At 45.2% G+C, this 26,299-nt stretch overlaps 2 protein-coding genes across 2 annotated transcripts; one reads left to right on the forward strand and one right to left on the reverse strand.

The window, feature by feature from the left end:
- Positions 1 to 445: 445 nt before the first annotated feature.
- REP15 (RAB15 effector protein) lies at positions 446 to 1,152 on the forward strand. Its single transcript, XM_064470173.1, is given in 2 exon segments — positions 446 to 530; positions 533 to 1,152. Coding segments are annotated over 2 exon segments (705 nt in total).
- Positions 1,153 to 5,704: 4,552 nt separating this feature from the next.
- Positions 5,705 to 25,456, reverse strand: LOC104048880 (NADH-cytochrome b5 reductase 3). The gene is made up of 9 exons (XM_064460660.1): positions 25,379 to 25,456; positions 23,419 to 23,550; positions 17,842 to 17,914; positions 15,200 to 15,306; positions 13,756 to 13,890; positions 11,972 to 12,050; positions 11,749 to 11,834; positions 9,600 to 9,699; positions 5,705 to 8,065 (listed from the first exon to the last, which is right to left on the reverse strand). The coding sequence occupies exons 1-9, from the start codon at positions 25,397 to 25,399 to the stop codon at positions 7,893 to 7,895; spliced, it is 906 nt and encodes a 301-aa protein (XP_064316730.1). The 5' UTR covers positions 25,400 to 25,456; the 3' UTR covers positions 5,705 to 7,892.
- Between the last annotated feature and the right edge of the window lie 843 nt (positions 25,457 to 26,299).

Consider the following 26,299-nt stretch of genomic DNA (forward strand, 5'->3'; position numbering starts at 1 on the left):
ACTGCGTCATTTGAAGCGTGTGGTAGAAATCTTCAGGTTCGGATGCTTACCCTTCTCTGGGGCATTAAAAGAAAAAGGTGGTTTATTCTCATCTCCAGGATCAACCAGTGCCAGTGAAATGGCTTCTCTGTAATAGTCCTAGAAAGGAGATCAAAGAAGGTAAGATCAGACTGGAATGAGATAGCATCAGCTAAAGAAATGGTGCCAGAATAAACAATAAGGAAAAGGACCACAGATGAATTCAGTAGGTGTGAAAGTTACTGGGCCTGTTGGGCTGGTCATGGCTCAGCGGAGTAACATACCCAGGAGAAAGCCCGTCTGCCCTGCGGGACGGCAGCCTGCTCACAAAGCTCAGCTCTCTCAGCTCAAGCTTCGTAGGTCTGGCTGAGCCCAGTGCCACAGAGCCTTCGCTGGAAAAGGAAGGGACTTCCCCGAGGCGGTCTGCATGTGGAAATGACCTCCTCCTCCACGGAAAATGGGCCAGAAGGTCTCACACGAGGACAACCAGGAGAACAAGGCTGAAACTCTAGTCAAGTCTTCAGCCAAGGTGTGGTCCATGCATCTCGAAGGCTGCAGGACTACCTTGGTTTCATGGATCCTCAGAGCAAATTCCAGCCAGCCACAAACATGCTGAGAGAGATCTTTTTGGTCAACTTCATCAGCTTCTTTGTGGAAAGAGGAGTGGAAGAATGTATCACAACCAGCAAAATGACCAAGCAGCAGTCCTCCCTGTTTGGGGTGGACTGGATCTGGACTCTATCTGGAGCTGACAAGCAAATCAAACTTCACGTTGCTGTGCAGGCTTTACAGCTGGCTGAGCTTTTCCATAGCGAAGGCGGCCCCACTGGGGCGGTGGAAGACTGCTGCCGGGAAGCCGTGCTGGCAGATGAGTGCTTCCAAAACAGGAGCAGGTCTGAGAAGCTGGCTGAGTCCTGCTGCCTGGTGGGACAGGACTGCCTGGGCTTGTTCATCGTGTTTGGTGTGCCAGGGAAGCCCAAGGACATCCGTGGAGTCACGCTAGACAGCATTGCCAAGGAGGAGCAAAAATGCCGCCTGTCGGGCAGGAATGCTCTAGGGCAATTTGTCACTGGTACTGACAGCTTCCTGCCCACAAAAGACATGCTGGAGAACTGCCTCAGCACAAAAATCTGACCAACAGAGGCGGGCAATGCGTACATCAACTTTCCGCAAAACGCTGTTTAACAGCAGGGGCTTTGCACGCTGGCACCAGAGCTCAGCTCTGCCGCTCTTCTCTTCTCGCATGCCATTCCCTCCACCCCCTTACTTCCCACTCTCTCCTCCACCCATGGCATTCCCTAAGCTCCCGCAGGAGCCAGGCTGAGTCAGTCTCTCCAGGTTTTAAACAACAGATGATGATACCTGCCAGAAAAATTATTATAGAACGCACGTCACTTTTCCAGAACATTTTGTTCATCAGACATTAAGTCTTGGCTGGAGCTGATGAAAGGTTTATCGCCCCAAGCCTTTGGGAGGGCATGTTAGACTTGACTCACAGCCTTTGTTTACTGTGTGGCAGATTTTTACTGTAACAGGAGGTTGAGGCTGTAATAAAGAAAATGTACTGGTGCTGGTCGGAAGATTTGCACCGAGTGTGAAGGACAACACCAGGGCTCAAAAACACTGGTTTGGAGATAGATAGGAGCTGGTTCACAGCTAAGAGCTGTTTCCCTTTATAGAAATGGGCTACATGACAAACTTACTAATTACCTGCCTGCCTGTTAAAAGTATATCAGTGCCAGGCTATGGAGGGCCTCGGAGCTGTGACTGTACTAGAGGGGCAGGCTTGGTCCTAGCTGCAAAGCCTCTTCTTGCTGAGCGGCTGCATCAGGTCAAGGTGTGGCAAAAACCAGTGGCAGGTGTTAAAGAAAACCTGGGGAAATCAACCAACAGGGACAAAAACCTGGTCCTGGAGACATTGGTCGGAGCTTTTGCTTTTCAGGGCAGCAGAGGCAGCTCCTGACCACTCATGGCAGAGAGCAAAAGCCTGGAGGAGGCAAAATTATTTCACTTTGTTTTCAGTAGCTTAGCAGCTGATTGCATTTATGGACTAATTTATTCCATTTTCCTCAGCTTTTAATGGACAAAATGAGACTTTTGGGTTGCACGGTTATAATTGTTTTCTTTCAGCCACTGTTAGCCAGTGAAGGAAGACCTGATCAGTTTTCAAAGTGGTAAACCCACTTTGCGTATAGTTCTCTGAATAGTTTTGTTGGTGCAAATCTCCTCTGCCTCTAGTTTTCTTATAATTTCATTCATTTTATTTCACAGATCAGAAATAATTTCAAAATTTCACTCACATTTTGATATTTACTATGTGAAGTATAAGATGGGGCAGTTGTGACAGCGGCGAAATAATGGCTGTTATTTACACAGCCATTAAAAAAGGGTATAAAGAAGCTGCATCATCAACAGCTGTTTTCGCTGCTTTCCATGGCGGAGGCTGAAAGGTGAATTGAAATAAAAACACACACAGAGAACTGTGAAGTTTTTGCTGAGGAGCCGTGTATGGGGAAGGGCAGCCTTTTAGTTTTGAAATAGTTGAGATACGGGTGGTTTTAAAGAGCTGGCATCATTGTATTTTGTGCATGTAGCAAGGGTTTGGTGGGACAGGACAGTTCTGGTGTTTTACATAGAAACCAGACTTAGCAGTGGGGAGCTGTGCAGAACGTGAGGAGACGGCCCACTCAGGAGGGTTGGGTTGTTGGTTTGGGTGGTGGGTTGGTTTGGTTTTGGGTTTGGTTTTTTTTCCTTTCCTGTTTAAAGTAACAGCATAGCCAATACTGCAGCGGGATTGACTGGTTTATAAAACACCAGAGAAAAGCTTTAGTTTTGCATTAAACTGGTATCTTATAACTAGTGCGTGTCTCTTAAGCAAGTCAGTTCTGTAGGAGCGCTGGCTCTCTGAAAACTGGTTGGTCTTTTTCCTTCACGTGTTTTTGCATGATTTTTCAACCTTGGAAAGGGAAGGGGAAAAATTAAAATGTCTTGACAATATAGAGTTTGGACTATGGAAGTTACACACTGGGGCAGTTGCCCATTTGGTTCACAGCCTGCAGAGTGGCTCTGGTACCTCAGAGATGTCACGCAGGCTTGGTGTTTATCCTGGGAGCTGTGCCGCACCCTTTGCGTCGTTGCCTTGAGAGTTTTAGCTCTGAAGCCCAGGCCCTCAGTGATGGTGGGAACTGGCCAAGACCCTGTACTACAGGTAATAATAATGATGATGCACAACAAAGCATTTAACAATGTAAATTTAACCATATTCATTTATTCAGCCAAGCTGGAATATCCGCTCAGGTGATTCACAGCCATACCACAAGTTTCAGTAACTGCACTTGCTGATTTAACAGGTAAGGTGCTGACCTCAGAATTTAATCCCATGGTAATTTGTGTAATAAGGTTAAGCAAAGTTAAGGGTTTGGGTTGTTTTTCCTTCCTTTGGGCATTGTTTGCTAATGTATAGTTTAGTATAATGTATAGTTCACACTGTAGTTGAGCTTGAGAGCTCTCGGAAGTGTAGCACTGAAGAAAGGCTATATGTGAAGTGGCAGCTTGCAGCAGTGCTGCTGTTGGCTGGTTAGCTTAGCCAGCTAGGTCTTCATAACAAGAAAAAAAAAAAGCAGCAGACCACCACACCCCACTCTCTTTAAAGAAAATTGAAGAAGCATGATTAGCTTATCAGAGGGAGCCACCCTACCTGGGTACACCAGGGGTTTCTGACTCAAGCAGAGAGGACCTGGGCCCACAGTGCTGGTGCTTTATTACTTCAGGAAGGCATCTGTCATCGCCCCTCTACCCCTTCTGCCTCCCTGTCGCAGAAGCAGCAGCGGGGCCTGCCTACCCGAAGCTGTGCACTACATGGACGCTGCCTGGCAGAGGCCTTCAGCTACCGCTGCCCTATCGCTCAGCCATACAGTGACCCCTCTCCACCCTCCCTCCCTGGGTTGATCCACCACGGATGCACCCCCTATTTTCTCTTCCACCCTATACCTGGGGAGGATAAAACCCTCCTGCTCCCTGCTGTACAGACATTTTGCTTCTGCTGCTGCAACGACTTGTTTCTGTCATTATAGCTCAGCCTGAGACACTGCTTGATAGCATCCGCCCCAAGCAACCAGTTGCAACAGTGATGATTTGGTTGCAGCTATGCACTTGCAGGAATGTGCTGCAACTAGCGGCATGTGTGCGCTCCTAACACCCATTGCTGAGAGCCACGCTCAGGCCAGACACAGAACAGCCTGATGCAGATGCCACGTGTGTGATGCGTTGGGAGTGCTGCATGCTGACTCTGGTAGAGCTGTTCAACAACAGGGTCCTGTTCTGATAATCCAAATGGGGGTGGAGGGTGGCAGGCAGAGCGTGATCCCCAGAGGCACTCAGCAAATGCTACTGCTACCCCTGTACACTACTGAAGCAAGGGAAGTCATAGATCCCTGCTGCCCCAATCCCATTTTGCTGCTGCCACCTCTTACACCTGACCCATATGTGGGAGAAGTTACAAACACAAGGCAGAGCCCAGCTGCTGCTCTGGCTGTGCCCAAGCGATGCTCATTTTCTTCCTGCTCACTTGGGCAGGATCAAGAGGAGAAAAACTCAGGAACAACATGAGGCTCCTTTCTGTAAACCAAGCTATTTTTACCAGAAACTTTTGGAGGACACTATTAAACCCCTGAGGCCTTAGAAAGAATGAAGCAGACAGAGCCCCAACCCACCCACCAGTCACAGGGGCAGCTCTGGCCCCTGTGGCTGCGACAGGGCTAACACTGGCACAGAGCAGCAGAGGCGCAGCTGGGGCTGATGTGGCGCCATGACAACTGCAGGCTCAAGGCCTGGCTACAGAAGTAAGATGAAGTAGCAGCTCATTTCCTAGCTCCTCCCTCTCAGAGCCTCTGTTGCAACAGGAGCAGTACCCAAAGAGAGCTGCTGCACACAAGCAATCATTTGCTATTTGGGGGTGGGGGGAATGAGAGTGTCCCTGTGCCTGCGAGAGAGTGTCCCTGTGCCTGCGAGAGAGTGTCCCTGTGCCTGCGAGAGAGTGTCCCTGTGCCTGCGAGAGAGTGTCCCTGTGCCTGCGAGAGAGTGTCCCTGTGCCTGCGAGAGAGTGTCCCTGTGCCTGCGAGAGAGTGTCCCTGTGCCTGCGAGAGAGTGTCCCTGTGCCTGCGAGAGAGTGTCCCTGTGCCTGCGAGAGAGTGTCCCTGTGCCTGCGAGAGAGTGTCCCTGTGCCTGCGAGAGAGTGTCCCTGTGCCTGCGAGAGAGTGTCCCTGTGCCTGCGAGAGAGTGTCCCTGTGCCTGCGAGAGAGTGTCCCTGTGCCTGCGAGAGAGTGTCCCTGTGCCTGCGAGAGAGTGTCCCTGTGCCTGCGAGAGAGTGTCCCTGTGCCTGCGAGTGACAGGGACCCCCCCTCTGGTGAAGCCAAAGCAGCAACAGGCCTTTCGATCCCTTCTCTCTCAGGAGACTTTCCACAGAAAGCCTTTCATGGAGGAGGTTCCTGTTTCCCCAGCTGCTTTGTATCACAGAAGTTAGTAGCACTCAGCACATCCTGTAAGAAAACTGGAAGAATACTCATATTTTCTATAAGACACATGAACTGGCTCAAAGGAAAAAACCAATAGGTAAACCCAACTTTTATCACTGACTTGTTTAAATGCTATAGTACAGAACCATCAAGCAAAAGGGACTGTAATACAGTTTTGCTTCAGCAGATTATATAAAATTCCCCTTATTTATTAAAAAAGCCTCACGTTCACAAGCAAGATGTACAAAATAAAGGTAAGAAGAGATTGGAGTGATACAGAGAAAAACAGAGGCAGTTTACTCCTTGACTCAGCATCCAAATACAGCAGTTTTCACCAAATTCAAACAAAAGAAATAAGCACTTGGGTAAAATCTAACAGGCTTTGTTTTTGAACCTTCACTTTATAGAGCATTTTACAATTACAGTTTGTCTCTTCAGCAGTTGAAGATTACATCCTCAGTAACACGCAGGTGGTTAACCCACAAGATACTTGATTTCTTACACAGATGTGAAGAAACCCCAGTAACTGAATAAGCAGTAATACAAAGAGACATGTAACAAGCTACTTTGGTTTTGGTGTGGATTTTTTTTTAAAACAAGAAAATTTCATTAAATAATAATAAAAAAATCTATGCGCTTCCCACAGTGCTACAAACCAGCAGCACAATAATGTCTCTCACATTTCTGCTTTTTACCTCCTAGAAAAGGGACTGAAACTTACTTATTTGAACTTCAGAGCACAGTATTAAGAAACAAGTTTCAGAAGTGCACATCAAAAATTCTGACTTCAGAGGCAAGTGCCTAATAAAATTACTAACAAAATTACCCATTTAATGTTCCTTAAGTTAACTGTAGTATCTTTTTCTCCTTTCAATTCATGCTGAAAATTAACCTCTTAAGAACACAATAGCCATCTGTTGTACAGGCACAACAGAAGACATGGCAAGTTATAACCTCAAATACCTACCCAAATCTTTAAAAGAAGTGGTATTATACACTGACACTTGTAGCTAACTATCATCCACATTACTTCACATATGACTAAACATCCTTTCCCTCTCTCTGATTTCATCACCAGAACAAGATTTTTAGTTTCATAGTGTCCCTGCAGGACAGCTCTAATCTCAGCAGCATCTCTGTTGTTCAGAAGCAGAATATTTGACACGAAGATGCCTCAAGTTTACTAAACTTTAGTTAAAAGGCTGCTGTAAGAGTATATGAAAAAAAAAAAGTGAAAATCCGAGCTATAGTTAACAGCATTTAATGAAACAGTTTTAGATTCAGTGAGACAGTTGAATTTGCCATCACTTTGGTGACTGATGGCTTCTCATGCATCCTTACCAAGCAAAACCCTTGGGAGCTTTGCCTTAGCAACACACGCAGTCCCCCGACTGTATGCATACTGCATCTGAAGCTGGGCTACCTGCTGAAACCCACCCTGGCTCTTTGCTCCACATAGACCTCTGGGAAACAAGAAACTAAAACCAGATCCAGTTTTCACCCAGCATGTTTTTCACTGCACAGGACATGCAGAAGAACTGCTCTTGTACTCCCATGGCATCATCCGCTATTTAAAAGTAAATACAAAAGTTGGGGCAGGAGGGTTTTCAGTATTCCACACACAAACAATCAAAAAATCCAGCTATTTGTGGAACAATGCACAATGCTGCCTGCTTTCTGTATTTTCTTTCATTGCCCAGGGATGAGAACAGTGACCAGCTGGGGAAAAGCAGTTGCATTTAAGAAAAGCTATTCCAAAATACAAAGGAAACCAATTTGGTACTGCTGTCTACCTCTCTTGTTTTGATTAACAAGGCAGCTTGAACACCTTCAGTCATAAATGGTTGTCATCCTCCAACTAACAAGCACCTTTAAGCTTCTGATGTTGCCGAGATTATGCACACAAGGCAAATGCTCCCGGCCCTCATACTGTAAAAGCTCTGTAAGGATTCAAATTTGGCATAAGAAAGTGAATAATCCAGCACATTCTATGTATTTTCATACCTCATACCAAATAAAATACTGGGTAAGCACAGTGTTAGGAAGTAGGATATTACTGCCATTTCATTACAGGGCTAAGAAAAAATGCAAATGAGTGTTTAGTGAAGCAGCTATACTTTCCTCTCTTAAGATGGAGTATACAATATAGCTGAGCACTAGGCATCGGTACCTTTCCACAGTACAGTTGTTTCTGTGCAACATACTGTCTTAACAGTCTTACTTGCCAGAGAAATGAAGCATTTTTTAATGTAAATGTAGCTTCCCAGCACTGTGCATCAGCCATCTCTGTAACTCTGTCCTGTTCCCCATTAAATGTTTCCTCTTCCCCTCCACACAAGATCACTGAATTATCAGTCGTCTTTAGAAGGAGAACATCATGTCCTTCGTGTAGCCTAGTTTGTCCAGGTTGGGAATGCAAGCATACTGGATCATTGGAGGAGGTCCACACATGAGGATCAGAACATCGTTTTGAGGTGGGGGCAGGTGGTCCCTGATCATCTCCTGGTTCACAAATCCTTGGCTGTAATCCCAGCCTGTTAAAAAAAAAATGGAAGAAGGGGAAGGGGAACGGGGGGGGGGGGGGGGGAAAAAGCAGGAAAATATAGACACAAGTCACTTTAGAATGAAGTGGGGTGGGGCTGGGGTTGTTCCAGTAACATTCTGGCCTGTAGCATTTGTAGACTCCACTCACATGAGCGTACGCAACACAGTTACGCTACATGCAAAAACTACCACCTCTGCTGATGTAAAACTGATGTATGGAGAAAACCAGGGCTACCTTCTAATAAAGCTTACTAAAAGCCCCAAGGAAATCTCAAGCAGAGCTGTGAACAGAATGTGAATCTTCTCAGCACCAGCAGTGTGAAATAGCAACATCCATCCTCCTTACCTCACTGTTCACAAGTTCACTAGGGGAAAGCTAGCTGCTGAAGTTGTTCCCAGTTGGAACACCCACGGTGCTAATCAGATAGCTCTAGGATTCAGGTTTACCCATCGCATCCCCAGCCCTCAATGTAAAAAGCTGCTGACCCAAACCTTTGGGGACAGTAAGACCGACACATTTTTTCTCCCACAGATTACTCAAAAATTTCCAGTTCTGGTCTGGTTTCTCATACAATAGGCCCCCTCAACACCATTCTGCAGACTTTCACTAAGGACGGACTTTCATTGCAACTACTAAGAACAGTTCACAATTCACAAATACCAAAGAAAAGGACACAGAACAGATTAAAAAATCCAGGCGAACACTAATTGCAGAAGATTATGTGACAGCAGACTGTGGGGATGGCAAGACCCTTCCCCCTGCTGAACAGGAGTGTGAATCTATCCTGATGCTGGTGGGCACGAGGAGGAATGGTAAGAAAGGAAAATGACAAGGAATGACACGGAAACTATTGAGCCTTTTCACAATGGCAGTAACTATTTTGCCTTTTCTTCTTCAAACTTACACAGCTGAGGGAGGCACATTCAGCTAGCTCACCCTCTCACCTAGGCCAGCCAGCTTATCACATTATATTTAAAACTAGACTGCACCAAGCTGGAACAGTATTTTCATTGAGAAACACTGTTAATGCAAAGGCAATTCCATTGCATAGGAAGAAGATCAGCTACCATGAACTACCATACAACAACAGCGAGGTAGGGTCTGTCCTTGGCCGCATCTCTGCGAGATACAGTGCCTCTGACGCTCCTGCTGCAGCTGCCTTAATGCATGCTCTAGACACAAGATAATAAGATAACATGTTGTATTTATGTCTGTGGGGAAGGAGAAAGGAAGATCGCCTTCCAGAGCAAATACGGTAAATATTCAGGTGTAGTCATGGGAGGAACACTGCACCGCCATTCTCCTGAGGTGAGCTTTGTAGCTTTGGAAACACAGCCTGATACAAACTAAGAGTGTCTGTGCAGCACTGCGTGAAGAGTGATGCTACTGGATGCATTCAGGCACGAATCATTAAGCAAGAACAGGGCTCAGAAATACACACATGACATAACATGCCCCCTGTCAAGCACAGGCATTAATACTCATAACTTAAGCTTCAGTGGAAGTAGCATTTTAGATCTTACTTTCAGGTGCTTTGTCCAGTGTGTACCAACACTTAAAGCGATCAGGATTCTCAACCTGGATCTCCTCTAGCTCGGAACGTAACAGGATATCCTTCTCGGTCTGCAGGATAAGGAAAATAATAATTACACTCTGCACTTGTGTGCAGCCCTCAGATGACCACAGAGCCCCTCTACAGCCCTGTGAGATGGAACAGATTATTCAACTCCATTCTACAGGCCAAAGAGAGCAAACACAAGTTATTTTCACAACTACCCCATAGCAGAGCTAATAAGAAGGCTCATAACTCTCCCAAATCCTGACCATGCAGTGCCTTCCCTCTAAAAAATAAAACAAAGCAAAACCTTTTCCAAAACACAGAACCTTCACTTGTTCAGGAAGTTAGTGGTAGCATCAGAAGAGTAAAGTGGAATAGCACTCCTATTACAAAAGCAACAGTCTTCAAAAAACTAACCATGACTCAACACAGGTATCTCCCTACCCCTCCACACTGTGCTGTTCAGTCAGGAAAATGCCAGGTTTCCCACCTTTGTCGCTTCAAATTTCATCAGCACTGCCACATGGACATTGCTTGGTTTTTAATCAGGATGTAGAACAAATAACCAAAAGGGTATCGATTTCTACCTGGAACAACAAACGTTACCCAGGGTATCAAGTTCTACTCCTCCCTGATGTAACATCATGGAAGGCCAAAAAAAAGCCTTATTCCCGTAAGAGCAGCTGCAGTTTGGAAAGGAAGGAAAAGGGCAGACACTAAAAGTGGTACCATCTTCTGCAGCCTTAATTTGGCACTGAGGACAAACCCAGGGTTACAGACCACTATATCTGTAACCATGGGGGTAAGGAGGAACATGCCAGCAACTATTGCTGAGAAGGAGCCTATTTCTGGATCTGCAGTTGCATGTGTTCCCGAAAAGCTATTGCTGGGTCTGACCAACTCAAAGCATGCTAGTCAGAAGCACAGTAAGAGCCCATGTACATTGTCATCTGTAATCCAACACAGCTCTTTCAGGACAGCCAACATAAAAGATCAGCAAAGCACACATTAAAATAACATTCTAAAATATTTTCAAATATTAAAAAAAATCTAGTTTGCAGGCTTTCCTGACTGACCATTTGTCACAAGGCTGCTTTATATTTGTGCAGTTACTGGGTACAAGGACTCTTTAAAGCCAAGGACTGACATTTACTCAGGCAACTGTTCTCCAAGCCCTCCCTGCACAAAGCTGTAGGCTTTCTAGGTTGCTAAAACAGCTCTAGCCCTGTATTAGACAATCTAATTACTCATAGCAAATCCTGGCCCTCCTGCCCCGATACTGACTGCACTTTATGCTAACTCCTAGGGCTCAGCAGAGACCAGCTGCTGAAGCCACACCAGCCAGCACCAGAGTGCACCAGCAGGGCTCTTAAGGAGGTCTTATTGTAATAAGGCATCAAAACAGGGGACCTGCTGGCACTTGGATGATAGCTTATGGTAGAAAAAACTTGGTTTATAATGCAGCTATGGTACAAAGGAAATGAGGACACACTGAATATCAGAGGAAAGAGGAATGACAGAGAGGTCAGACACACCCATAGAATAGGTTCAGTAGAACAGAGCAAGAGAAACACATGAAGAACTGACAGGGGGAACAAAAATGAAAGAAGACAGCCATGTAGAATCACCGCTCCATAGTTGAGGGAGCTGGTGGAGGCCACTGTTAATTTTGGCCTCACCTAAGGTGTTGTCGAATAGGAACATTCCACACAGAAACCCTGCTGTGAAGTTGGGGAGTTACAATTGCTGGAGGAGACAGATGTCCACCTCTTTCACGTTTCCACTAAGACAGCCAGCTCTGAAAGTCTGCCCAGCACATTAACAACTTACAGAAAGGAATGCAGAGTTTTAAAACATTTATAAACTTGATTAGAAACAGAGCAACAAGACACAGGAAAGCGAGCATTGGCTGGGAGGGAAGCGGCACTTCTGTAGTAATACTAGAAAACCAATTCATTATAGTGCTTTTATATGGGAAATTTTCAACATTTCAGTTCACTTGTCCCCTCGCGGTTTGTATTTCTGTACCAGGTTTTCTCAGCAAGAATTTAATTTGCTGAGTGGAGTTCTGTTAGTTAAGTAAAACTTCATAAACAGAAAAAAAAGAGAATTACCTGATTAGCAAACAGCAGCCGACAAACAGTAGGGTCATCTTTGTCTTTCATGATTGCTCGAATGACCTGCAGCATAGGAGTTATCCCTGAAAGAGAAAGGCAGGTCAATGATGGGAGAATGCGAAGGAGCAAAAGAAAGTGCAAGTGAGCACATGAGAGAAAACATGAACAAATACATCTACCGGCTGTCAGGAACCAAGGATGAATCTTTATACATACGTACCAGTCCCACCTGCAATCATCCCCACGTATTTCACTGTCTTAGTAACTGGTTCAGCTTTCTTTTCAGGCCGAATAGCAAACTTGCCTAGAGAGAGAGAGAGAGATATGGAAAACACTGAAGCAAGCAGGAAACAGCACTTGTGCTCCCTTCCCAGCACATTTAGCTAATTGGCTTTATTTCAGCCCTGTCACCCTTCCCCTTCTGTAAAGCAGGAGCAGGAAACAGAGAAAGGTGAAGATGTCACGAACTCAAACAAATCCTGAAAGATGATTAGAGACTAAGACATGTGATGATAACATCAGACACTGACATGGGTTATTACTTATTCCTGACTACAGCATCAAGCCATCACTACCTCTATTTCTATTTGCTCATATCCCATACCCCAAGTGATATTCAAAAGCTCATACTCTAGAAACAGTTCTACACAAAGGAATTAATCTGATCAGAGAGTTTATTTCCCCATGCAGGTTATTTTAAGGGAAAACCTGAAATATGCAGAGTGTATTGTTTTGTATATTTATCTCCTCTTTTTGAGCTGATTTGCCAGTTTCAGCCAAACCTGACAGAGTTTGGAGTTGCCAAAATGTTGTATTTTTTGTATTCACACCTTTCTTCATCCAGGACAACATGAACATAACATTCAAAGTTCTGGAAAACCACGTGTCTGAGTCCACTGTTCATAAAACTGCCAGAAGGTTTTCGTGACACATTTGTGGCTGCACTATGCCAAGATGAGATATTTTATATTGGCATAGAAGTAGATCCTCCTGATAAAGTTCATTTTCGCTTGGGAAATTAGCATTGGACAGCACAAATAGCAAGTGTTTTTATCAGTGTATAAACTGTGTCCATATAAGCAGGGAGAGAATTCCCTTCTTTGAGAATAGTATCAATAACAAGCACTTCTATAGCCATATAACAATCCCCCGCGGGATGGCCATCGACTTAATTATGGCACTAGCAATTTCTTTTGTGTAGAGATGCTAACAACAGGAAAGAATTCCCACATCTAGTCGGAGAGGGTGAGTATATTGAGTACCAGCCCTAATAATAAGTAAAGGGGATAGCAAAGGTTCATTTCATGCAGTATGTGTAATCAAAACATAGCCACAGAGATTCTGCCCCTCTACTCTGCTCTGGTGAGACCCCACCTGGAGTACTGTGTCCAGCTCTGGAGCCCTCAGCACAGGAAAGACATGGACCTGTTGGAGCGGGTCCAGAGGAGGGCCACAAAAATTTTCAGAGGGCTGGAGTGCCTCTCCTATGAGGACAGGCTGAGAGAGTTGGGGTTGCTCAGCCCGGAGAAGAGAAGGCTCTGAGGCTCTGGCGAGACCTTATTGCGGCCTTTCAGTACTTAAAGGGGGCTTATAAGAAAGATGAGAACAGACTTTTTAGCAGGGCTTGTTGTGATAGAAATGGGGCAATCGTTTTAAAATAGAAGAGGGTAGATTCAGACTAGATATAAGGAAGACATTGTTTACAATGAGGGTGGTGAAACACTGGCACAGGTTGCCCATAGATGTGGTAGATGCCTCATCCCTGGAAAATTTCAGGGTCAGCTTAGAGTGGGCTCTGAACAACCTGATCTAGTTGAAGATGTCCCTGCTCACTGCAGGTGGGTTGGACTAGATAACGTTTAAAGGTCCCTTCCAACACAAACTATTCTATGATTCTGTAAGACTTGAACCCAGGTGGAAAAAACAGCAACCAATACTACTACTACTTTATAAATTTTTTTTCTGTATTGTTTACTCTGGATAAATTGTATCTTCCAAGTCAGCCTTGCCTTTTCCATTGTAGACAAGTAGGCCACTTGGTCCTCTGAAGTCAATAGTATCCCCTATTTTCAGGCTGTCTAAGTATTGAGACATCTTCCCTCCAGCAGGAAACTTCGGATGGATACCTCTAAAGTAGATCTGTGAAAAATAACATTGAAGTAATGAATCCATACTCCTCATGCAAAGAACACAATTACTACATAACGAAATACTATCATTGCAGGTTTGACTGACAATAACGGAGAAGCACTGAGTATTCTGAAAAGGACTAAAATGCCACTCTTGCCCCAATTATGATCAGATTGGACAGAGAGACTGGCAATTTCTCCTTGTATTTCTGTCTCATAGACAATATCTCTAAATACCCCAAGTTCAAAAGGGAAAAGAAAAAAAAGCCACTGTGATTTCAAACAGAAAAACTTCTGAGGAAGATCCCTTACAGCTCAGTTGCACAGGGAGATACCCAAACCTTCTTCTTGGGATGACAAATGTTTGCAACTCTGAGTAACAAAAAAAAGTGGATATCGACTAATTGAATATTCAACTGTTCGCCAGCAGATATCAGTGGGTGTAGTTATATTGCTGAAACTGTGCTGGCTGTTTTGTTTTAAATCACATGGGCTGAAAAAAGTCAAGCTAAGACTAGCTACACTTTTTGAAGAACAGCATCGTTTGCATGCATTGGGAACCACGCTGGGAAGAAAAAGGTCTTGTGAAATTGTTTCTATCTAAGCCAAAGATTTACATTTTTCCCTTATCACATATTCAGTGTGCAACACTGTGCTCTGGAAGATATGAAGATATGTACATAATAAAAGGCAAATTTACATCTAGTTTCACAGTACGTGAATAAAGTGTTATCAGTTGTAAAGAAGAAAAAAAAAGAGTGAAATTCTAAGAAGAAATCCAGTGCAGATGTTCAGGTTTTAAATTCCGTCAACTTTAAATATATTTGCTTAGTCTAGCTACCAAGAGGCAGAACAAAAGTACATTATCACAAGACTCAAAATCACATTCACATTCTTGCCAATTAAATCAGTCATTCCCACTGTCTGGATCAGTAACAATAATTATCACCGCTCTTAACGATCATAATGAGCATACTACATTAGCTTCAGAAGAAGTTGACAGTTCAGGCAAGATTAATCCCTTATTTCAGAAGGATTAAAAAAGCGTGTGAACATCTGCAGGTCTACACAGATTCTGGAAAATTACAGTATGCAAATACAGAAAATGATGCAGCATCTCATGAGACACACTCCCTAAATAAGTGTTTACAAAATGCCATATAGATTGTAGGTAATTGCAGATCACTTGTTATAATAGTGGAAGTCCGCAATGGTGCATACCTGGACAGAAGCCGGCACATCAGACTTCACAGAGCACTGGAAGTGTAAAGGTGGGCTCAGAAGTCGCCCAGCCTTGTAAGAGAGCATGGCATTCTCACCTTGACAACAAGATCCACAAAGCCCTTGTCATCATCGCTGGAAACTGGAGTGTAAGGTCTAACAACCAGAGCTCCATCAACCCGTGCAGACAGGTAGATATGCTGTCCTGTATGCAGGGAAGAAAAAAAAGCAGTTTGCTTTCAAAAGATTTTTCTTGTCAGTAGATGTACTGAGTTGTCATGGACTGCAAACACTGTCTCAAAGTTCTCCTAACTGCCTTGTCTTAGGGCACCACTGTTTCCTCTCTCATCTTCCTGACATTGTAACACCTTGCCAGAGTTGTTAACCATGCACAGATTCTATCTGGTGGGGCAGATGACACCGCTGCTAATTTTACGCGTCAATCATATCTGTTCTGATAGCTTCATGCATTTACATTTACCGAAGCCCTAACTGCACATGAGATCTTGCAAAAGTAGTGATACGACTGTCCTGTACAGACAAGTAAAAAGGACACAGGAGGGGAAAACAGTCCAGTGCTGTCCACACTTCTTTATTAACATGTTAGTTATAAACTGTTACAGTCGAGTTACAATAGAGTTTATACCTGTTCTTAATTTGATCATAGATTCCTCATGTCTACCAGGAGGTCTTCTAGCTGTCGTTGCTAAGGCTGCCTAGACACAAAGCACTTTCCTAACCCTGCTTTTCCTCCAGCTTAACATTTGAATGTAGTGGTCACGTTTCAATCTGTCACACATTCACTGAACTCTCTACAACAGTTTATTTTCTCAATGTCTACAACCCTAGAATTAACTCCTTTTAAAGGTTTTCCTATAAAATGTCAACACCCTGAAGAGACTCAAGTGAAGAATACCTGGGGAGAAGGGGGGGGATTTGTTTTTTGCTATTTTAACACCACTAGGTCATCAACAGAACAAACTATCTCTTCAGATGAACACAGCTATTCAAAAGCAGTGCGGCTCCTCTGCCTGTTATGGGAACACAAAGATGGGATTTTACCGGGAGCCTGTTTGCCCAGCCAGAGAGCCAGCGAGGCAAACCCTCGCTGAAGGGTGAAGAAAGATGTGCTACCTGGTGACTTGGGAAATGAGCAACTGTAACTCACTTGAAGCTGTACACAGGCATAATGTAACGGTGATTCAAACAACCCTCTTGGCAAAGCCCATACACACCTGGTAGCACACATTTCCTGCTGGGGAAGACCTGAAGGGAGCTGCTGCAGCACCCTTCCATTCCTCCTCCAGGCAAGGGGCAGCCTTGCCGCCCCCTCCTTCAGGAACAGGCCCATGGTGACCACTGTAGATGGTGAAGCTGGACAGATGGGACCGTTGTTGGGGCGTGTCTCACAAGAATTGGTACAAATCCCTGAAAGGTGCTCCTCCAAAAAGCAAAATATCCCTTATGCTCCTACGTGTTAGGGTTTTACCCTGCCCTGACAGGACAGCAGCTAGCAGCTTCTGCGTGGGGCCACACACAATCCCACGCTCTGTCAGAGTGAATCGCATTTTTTCCTGTAAAGCTCCAGCCAGCAGTAAAAGCAAAATGCTGGTGCTGGACTAAACATGCAGAGTGCACACCACTATCTGTCCCACGGTTGCCAAGCCTGCCGCTCCCAGCTGCTTTTACCACCCTCACCAGCTTTCAGCTCCCTTTGCTTCCCAAGTCTCGCCCAGTAAACCACTCCCTCAGTCACCCACCCACAGATTATCCTGTGCAGAGCACCTTTGGGAGCATGACCATGTTGCTCCTGGGACCGTGCAGGGCAAGAAGGCACCTCATGAGGCTACGCTGAAATAACTGCCTGATTTGCCCTGACCTTACTAAAACACTGGAGGAACCTGTGGCATCCAGCAGGCCAAATTCACTCCAGATGGCATCCTTTCTGTTAGCATGTAGGATAAGAACAATTACAGAGGTGAGACAGCTCACTCCTCAATGTTTATTATGGGCAAGAGCAGGAAACCAGCTTTGCCCTCATGACTACTTAACAGGATCAAGAGAGTAATGTATCCCAAACAAGAGGGACCTAAACATGATGGACTAATGCTGGAAAGGTGCTGAGGGCTACCACAAAGCACCTGATCCACAGATCATTGCAACAGGTTGTTAAAGTCCCTATTAAACACAAGTCACAATTAAATGTTCTTTATGTAAGCAGTAGGAAACAATACCACTAAGCTATTAAGAAAGGCAACACACCACCTGGCAAGGCCTAAGGAAACATCTACCCCATGGTGATTAAGAAGTTCCTTCCATGAGACTGGCTGCACATTCAGAAGTGAGCAGATCATCTGGTAAACTGCATGTGTTAGAGGAGAAGCAGTTGAGAGTGCAGCCTCAGGGGATGGAAAGGGATTACAGAGACCAAGCACCGCAGGAATAACATACACTGGAAAGTTGAGACTCGAAAAATACAAGTAAAGAACAGTGTGTGTTTCTACAGTCTTCACAGAAACAAGCTGGATACACACCCTCTATTAGTACACAAGATTTCAGACCCTGCAGATGACTCACATCATGAGGATAATTTTGCAAAGCTCTAAATACCAGCTCAAGTCACGCGAACAGTTGTTGAAATTCTACAAATTTCAAAATGTAGGAAAAAAAAATCCCAAAAAAATCTCTTATAGTAGAATTGACAACATTTGGACGCTCAGTAAGGAAAGACAGAACATACCAACAGGGAGACCCAGAGTGTGATCTATGGAAGGGAGAGCAAATCGAAATCTTCTTGTGTCATGACTAACTTCCTAGAAGAGGAAAATAAAAAGAATAATCAGCTATGTTGTTAGAAGGTAATGTTTGTAATTTCACTTGTAAAACCAATATGCTAGTCTGTCTTCCTGCAGGATTAAATATTTGGGGAAGAGCAGCATCCTAACCAGAATTTTTGCATAATGCACATATGAACTCCTCTCAACACAGCAATCCTGCAGAGGTCAACTTTGCATTCAAACTCCCAGAAAACTTATCTCAAAATACTTTAGAAATAACATAGAAGTAAAAATAGAAATAAAGCAGATAAATGCAAATACTGTTTTGCTGTATATTTAAATGTGAATAGCAAAATTTACTAAGATACATGTAGATTAAGACTAAACGTTACCTTTCCAAATAGTATGACCGTTTACATACCTTCTGTGAGAAGGCCACAAGATAAAAACTAATGAGTTCTTCAAATCTCATTTGAAGTTTAAATATGCAGGAATTCGAGGCCAAAAAATTTTTATTTTGGTGCCTTAAAATCAGATGAATTAACCATTTCAATCTGGAAGATGATTTCAGGAGACACTAGTAGATGTCAAGATTAGGAAGTAGCAACCAGGTCGCCTTTGCTATGCTAAGAGCCTTAAAAATATTTTCCCTGTAAAAATATAATTAATCCTCAACTAAAATTGAAAAGAGCACTCTATTTATATAAAAACTTCATTATAAAATTATGACAATTTATGCAGTCCAACTGGGATAATTATTCTAATCCTTTACTAGGAAAATCACACCTTGAGTAAAATTTTGGTAATGAGTAAATAAAATGTTATTTCTTATACTAGGTAAGTTTTCTTATTTCCTATACTATGTAATTTTTATCTAAAACTTACTTTATCTTTAAAACTCAGGTCACATTCACAGGATTGGAAAATACAGCAAAAAAGACAGGAAGAACCAGCATACAGCCTAATGCCTCATCCAATGACTTTCTTTTTTTTAAAGCCCTATGGGACATAATGTCCCTTCTAGAGAAAATTTCATAAACATCTAAAACATAATAATCTTTTTCCTGTTTGTGTTTTTTTTTTGTTTTTAAAGTAACCAATGGAGACAGATTTCTTTCTCATCACAGTTCATTTAGTCTTCACTTATGAGTTCTGGTCACACTGATTAAATCTTCTTCACAATAAATCATTTTAAGGTAAATGCTGAATCATAGAATGTCCTGAGTTGGCAGGGACCCACAAGGATCATCAAGTCCAACTCCTGTCCATGCACAGGGCGACCCCAAAATTCACACCATGTCTCTGAGGGTGTCATCCAAGTGCATCTTGAATGTTGTCAGGCTTGGTGCCGGGACTGCTTCCCTGGGGAGCCTGTTCCAGTGCTCCACCACCCTCTGGGGACAACTTTTTCCTAATATCCTACACCTCCCCAGCACATCTCCCTGCCATTCCCTCAGGTCCTATCATTGGTCACCAGGGAAAGAGATCAGCACCTGCCCCTCCTCCTCCCCTTGTGAGGAAGCTGCAGACCGTGATGAGGTCTCCCCTCAGTCTCCTCTTCTCTAGGCTGAACAAACCAAGTGACTTCAGCCACTCCTCATACAGCTTCCCCTCTAAACCCTTCACCAGCTTCGTGGCCCTCCTCTGGACACTCTCTAGTAGCTTTATAACCTTAATGTACTGTGGTGCCCAAAACTGCACACAGCACTCAAGGTGAGGCCGCACCAGTGCCAAGCAGAGTGGGACAATCCCCTCCCTCGACCTGCTGCAATACAGGGCTCGACGCACCCCAGGGCACGGTTGGCCCTCTGGGCTGCCAGGGCACGCTGTTGGCTCTTGTTCAACTTGCTGCCAACCATAAGCCCCAGGTCCCTCTCTGCAGAGCTGCTCTCCAGCCTCTCGTTCCCCGGTCTGTATGTATGTCCAGGGTTGCCGTGCCCCAGGTGCAAAATCCGGCACTTGCCCTTGTTAAACTTCACACGGTTGGCGATTGCCCAGCTCTCTAATTTGTCTAGATCTCTCTGCAGGGCCCCGCTGCCCTCGAGAGTGTCAACAGCTCCTCCCAATTTTGTATCATCAGCAAACTTAATTAGTATTCCTTCAAGTCCTGCATCCAAGTCATTTACAAAGACATTAAAGAGTACTGGCCCTGAGATGGATCCCTGCGGAACCCCGCTAGTGACTGGCCGCCAGCCCTATGTAACCCTGTTTACTATGACCTTTTGAGCCTGACCCTTTGAGCCAACTGCTCACCCACTGCATTACGCATTTATTACTCACCCACTGCATTACATGAAGAAAGGAACTGAGTGTCGGTCTAAAAAGGGCTTCTCTGTACTCGTACCTACTCAGGAACTCTAAGTGCCATTGAAAATTCTGCTAGAAAGACAGCTAACATGAACTTAACACTGCTGCTCTCATACTGACTGCTGCTGTTTCTGTATGAAAATTTCAGCACCAGCTTCACCTCTTGAAAGCTGGATTTTACCAGTAATCCTTTATTTTAAGATGCTGTCTTTAACAGCATGCAGAAAAAGCAAAATTCTGAATTCCCAGTTAATCACCTCATCCATTAAAGTTGAGATAGCTTAGCCAAAGGTACCTTGAACACAAGTATTTTTGGTGCATCACAAGACACAATTGTGAGAAACACTGAAAGGCTCAAGAAATTCCTAGTACCTAGGTCAGCATGCCTACGCCTTGTCTCTGTTACATGACCAAGACACTGAGCATGCCATTCAGCGAGTCATCATCTCTGCTGCGTTCCCCAATGCCATCATTTGGTATTGTCCTAAGCGCCTGGAATCCCTTGGCCTCCGGCTATCAGCACGCATTTCTGTCTCAAATTGCAGGTGCTGAGGAGTTTTCCACACTCGCAACTGCAAACGCAAAGCTGGAGAACAGTTTTTGCAGGCTGGTGCTTTGCTGAAGCCACTGAAAGGCAAGAAATGAATTATGCTTACCATAACAAAAAAATCCCTGAGGTTGTGGACTTTAAGGCATAAACTAAATTAACACACCTAAGTATATTACAACAGGTTTTTCCTATGCTAAACACTAGGAAGCAGACCTATGACCCCTATTTCTCTGTTCAACATACAGGAGGTATAGCATACTCAATTTGGGCAGATGTCAATGCTTCAGCTGGTGGGTAAAAGGCAGACAGTGGGTAGAGGAAGAAAGGCTTCTGCTCACAACAGCTCAACAAAATGGTACGTTTGATTTCCAGCTTTTATACACAAGAAACTAAGCTGCATTAAAAGACATATATATGTCAAACTAGGAATTCTCTAGACTAGTGCTTTTCAAACCTCAGATTGCAGACATCTAAAAACTGTTTCTACGTATCTGTGGAATCCTTCTAAAATTTCACATACGCATATTGCTGTAGGGCAGCCCAGTACGTGTGACTCAGTTTTCACAGCTAAATAAAATGGACTGGTGATTGCAATGGAGATCGGTCTAAGCAGTGCCACTTTTCTTCCTGGTCAAGTTTCTTGTTCCTTTGCTTGGGTCACAGTCCAAAAAGAAAAGTTTCTGCAAGGCCATATGTTCAACTATATCATCAGAACAAGTCAGGTTAAAAATTAGAACCCCCAGCTACTCCCAAAACAGGGAATTCATCTGTTCTTTTTTTGTCTTAAACACAAATCATTTTGGTGCTTTGCTGGTGAAGGTACCAACAGCTTTGTAGTCACAAAAAGCAAATGATAAATACCAACATGGGAACAGCAGAAACTTTGAAAATATGAGTCTTTAGCCACATCAGGCAAGCAAAAGGAGCAACACTACAAGGTAAACCAACATACTGAAATTCCTCTTGCAATGGAAGGTAAACTAGCCAACCACACAAATGTCTTGAGTAAGCTCCACAACCAAACTGAGACACAAGATTCTCTTCCCAAGTTCAAACGTTTTTTGTGTAAAGACAGGTGTTTTTAGATTAAAGTTCTCACCTACTTCAAATTTAATAGATTGTAAAATACAGATTGAAGCACATCAGAAATACTCGGACTGATTTCATCTTTCCCAGGTAGGTGGATACGGCAACACTGAGAAGTTTAGTACCAAAGATCAGAGTGTGTGCACCAGATTTTTGGCAGGATTTTAGAAGCTACTGGTCCTTGTTGTACCAAGTTGTTGTTTTTCAAAATTAACTTCTGTTTTCAGGACATGTTCCCCATTTAGGCAAAAAATTATAAACATTCATCAGTCAAACATTCTCAGCTGATCAACGTACCACATGCAGCAGCATTTGACCTAGCTACATAAGAGCTGTTCCTCCATCCCAAGATTTAAAAAAAGCATACAGAAAATAACAACAGACTGAAAAACATAATCAGTAGTTAGGAAAAAAAAAATAAAATCAAGTAAACCGTGAATTCTCTTCTGTTACTAACTGATACAGCAGAAGCCTGGAAAAGTTTGATTCTCAGAAGCACGTGCTCAAGCGTCCCTCCCCTCCTGCAGGTCAGGCAGACTGTACCTACAACCACATGCTACAGATCTCATGAGAAAGTGAGGAGTATATAATAATTAATGTTGTTGCAGTATACATGAGAAATAAACTCAATAACGCCACCCAGCCCAAGCCACAGGGAAGCTTTCAGTTCCCACAAAACCAGGATCCAGAATAACAACAAGAGTTTTCTTTGACAGAGAACAAATGAAAGCCAAGCTATCAGTGCACTCTCTATACCTCAAAAAAAAAATATCTCTGTTCTAGCCCAAAGTCCTTTTCATCAAAACTCTTCTGATAACTTTCTGACAAGCTCATTGACTTAAAAAGTCAACTCTAAAAATATCTTCAGGTGTGACCACACCTGAAAAGCCAAGATTTCTATCTCATGCCTTTGATGGTGAATTTATCCAAGGGATATCGGGCCTTTTCACCTTTCATGGCTTTGGTCCCCTCCCCACAAGTTGAGTTACCAACTTCTAACTTCTGATAGCAAGATCCACCCCTAAAAGGGTCATGACCCCACTGTGAAAACCTGGTTGAGCAGCCCAGGAGGAACAGAACAGCTTCTATTATTAACAGACAGAAAGAGAAGCTGAGACAGCTCAGGCCCTGTCAGGTCTACATCATTTAAGCACCTTTCTTCCTTTAACACATTAGAGTACATAAATCCAATAACAGGAATGAGTATCGACATAGTTCTGACAACTACTACGCTGAATGCTACTGACCATGAAAAAACCACCTGCTCTGCCTGACAGCATGGCTACTGTCCCTCAGCTAATCTAGTAGCGCAGAGTTAGGAATTTCTGCTGATGTACTCCATGCCATGAGACACGCGTGACAGAAGCTATCAGTTTAGTCATTTCTGAAGCAGCGTTCTCCACCCTAATTTGCTTGGAAACAAGCTGCTTGCGGAACTGCAGAACTCAGTTATACTAGACAAGGAGCATTTATAAAGAAGTCCTTTCCTTAGAATACAAGTATTTGCCTTGCTGCAACATTACTCAAGATTTAAGAAGCTACAAACATTGCACAGTATCCATGGAGAGGTCATGCTCAGCACTGTACATGCACTTACCTCCTTATCAATCAGCCTCAATGCATACTTCACTTCAGGATCCTTCAGAGTAATCGCAGGACTGGGATTCTTGAAAAGCTTCAGGATGGTGGTGTAGATTATCCATAGCGGGTAGCTCACAATCCGACTCAACTGCAAGACATTAATATGTTAAAATAAACTGGTTTCATTTACAGATGTGGCTATCTAAAATGGACCAAGAAAAAGCACAGCTGTCATCTAGCAAAACTGCAGTTGAAAATGGGAATTCAAAAACTTAGGCTCAGTCCCAACTCCAACACTAACGTATGACAGTAACAGATGATCAGGAAACCAGGAGAGTGGAGCCCGTAACATCATCTCTGCAAGTCAGCTTCTCCACCTGTGTGCAGAGATAAATATTTTCTCCCATCTTTGCAAATCATTTTTGGGTCATCAGATGTCAAAGGAAAACAACAGCTGTTCATTAAGCGAGATTAACACATTCTTTCCCCAAGTGCGCATAATCATCACTTTTTGAAGCAATGCACCAGATCCGAGCCTGCTGGAACAGAATGCAGTTTAATTTTGACAAATAGCTTTAACACATTGTTAGCCTTGTGGAAGACAATTCCATATTCACGGTCAATTGGTGCAAAAGCCTCGTGCAATTTAGCCTGTAAAGAAACAGCACACCCACTAATTCAGACAGCTATTTTAGATCCTTACTCAGAAGGTACCAGCTGGTAGGCAGAAAAAAGGAGAAGAACTGAAGGCTGACTGATTACAAAAAGTTATCCTTGTTAATAGGTACATCCTCAGAGTTAAAAGTGATCTCTATACTCTTAGCACAGGGTATATCAAAATATTCATGACAATAACTGCGCTGCAACCACGGAAGCTGCATCAGATCTACAGCAGCAGAGGAAGTGACTGGCTGACCATAAGGCCAGTAATCACTAAATGAAGATCTGGTGACTCATAGTTTCCAGCTGCACAAATCTTTGCTAACAGAGATCACAAAATAAGTAACCAAGCAGGAATTTTTATTAATGGAAACAGACCTCTGCCAGGTAACAACAAAAGCCAGAAGAAAGAGGAAAGCCATAGCATCTAGATTGCCAGCCCTTCCCACTAGGGCATGGTGAGCAAAACACAGTTAAACGCGTTAAGCTTACTGCGGGACACTCCATCACCGAACTGCCCTGCAAACACACAAACCAAATGCTTCTTTGGCAAGAGAAATCTTGCACCCTCAGCTCCAATCCCCCCCTCCCACTTCCTCGTTCAAATCCTATTTTTAAATTATCTTAGTTAAACGTTCTTCTCATCTGTTTTGGAAAACGATTACAGGATTAAGGGACAGGCATTTCTTCACTTCTGCAGCTTTAGCATCTGCCTCATCCTTTTCTGTTCAAGTAACCTAATAAACAGCTGCACCCAGACTAGCATATGCTGCATCCACCTCTGTCCTGCTCCTCTCACAAACGCAGAGCCAGAAACGTTTGAACAGGTGAATCAGAGGAGAAACGACGCGTCAGATTTGCTCTCTGGACCCCTTCACCAGCTTCGCTGCCCCCCTCCGGAGACGCTCCAGCGCCTCAGTGTCCGAGGAGGCCCCAGAGCCATCGCACCCCTGCGGGAGGGGGGGGGGGGGGGGCGGGGGGGAGCGGCTGCCCGCGGCTCCCAGCACAGACACCCCCGTTCTCCCTCCCCGTTTGCAGCAGAGGCCTCGGGCACCGTGTCACACCGCCCAACGCCCCCCGCTCCGGTCAGGCATCCGGAGACGGGCCCGCCCCGCCGCCGTTGCAACGGGCAAAGGGGCCGCGCCTCTCCCCGAGGCCAGGCCTCGGCGGCGGAAGCCGGTGGGGGGGGGGTGGGGGGAACGACGGACGGACGGACGGACACCGGGCAGAACGCACCGCCGCAGCAGCCGGCACCCGACCCGGGAGGCACAGGGCCCTACCGGCCGCCCGGGGCTGGGTGAGTAGGCCGCACTCACCGTGCTGAGCTGAGACCCCATCGCCGCCCCTGCCAGAAGCGAAAGCACCGCCCGCCGCGCCGGGCCCCGCCCCGCCGCGCCCCGCCAATCAGCGCCGAGCCGCTCCCGCCCCCTGAGCCGGTTCCCGTTCGCGCCCCCCTCCCGGCTCCCCGCCCGCCCGGCCGGCGCCCGCCGGGGCCGCCAGGGGGCGGCCGCTCCCCGCTGAGGCGCCCCGGGCGGGCGGCGGCCGCGGAGGCCGGGGCGGGGCCGGAGGGCGGGGGCCTTCCCCTGCTGACGGCGCGGAGGAGGCGGGGAGCGGGGTGCGAGAGGCGCCGCCCCCGTTGTTTCCCCTGGCGGCCGCGGGGGTCGAGAAACGGCGGGTGGCGGCGGCCCGGCGGCGGCGGCGCGGCCCGAAATGGCCGCGGGCGGGGGCTGGCAGCGCGGTGGCTCCCGGCGCCTGCACAAGTGGCAGCGGGAAGCGTGGAAATCACACAAAACCGCGAAATCCTGGAGTGGCGCTTTCACCGGTCGCCTTTGCGCGGTCACCGTCCGTGCCTTGCCTCGCCCCGCCAAGGCAGCCGCTTCCTGTGCTTACTGTGTTACCGTACCACGTCCATAACGCCCGTCTGCCTTTTGTAAACTGTGTAAATAATGATGGGGGAAAGCAAGGGTAGTAAAACTACAGCATCTTCCCTTTCTAAACAGTAGTCAAAGCCTTGCTGTCTTTGAGATAAGAGGATAACTTCTGTATGTCAACACCGCAACTCGCAATAAGGACCCGAGGGAATGGCAGGAATATGTGCCAGGGGAGGTTTAGGTTGGGTATTACGAAAAGGTTCTTCCCCAGAGGGTGGGAACAGGCTCCCCAGGGAGGCAGTCACGGCGCCAAGCCTGACAACATTCAAGAAGCGCTTGGACAACACCCTCAGAGACACGGTGTGA

This window comes from Phalacrocorax carbo, chromosome 1 (genome assembly GCF_963921805.1).
Source record: "Phalacrocorax carbo chromosome 1, bPhaCar2.1, whole genome shotgun sequence".
NCBI classification, from domain to species: domain Eukaryota; kingdom Metazoa; phylum Chordata; class Aves; order Suliformes; family Phalacrocoracidae; genus Phalacrocorax; species Phalacrocorax carbo.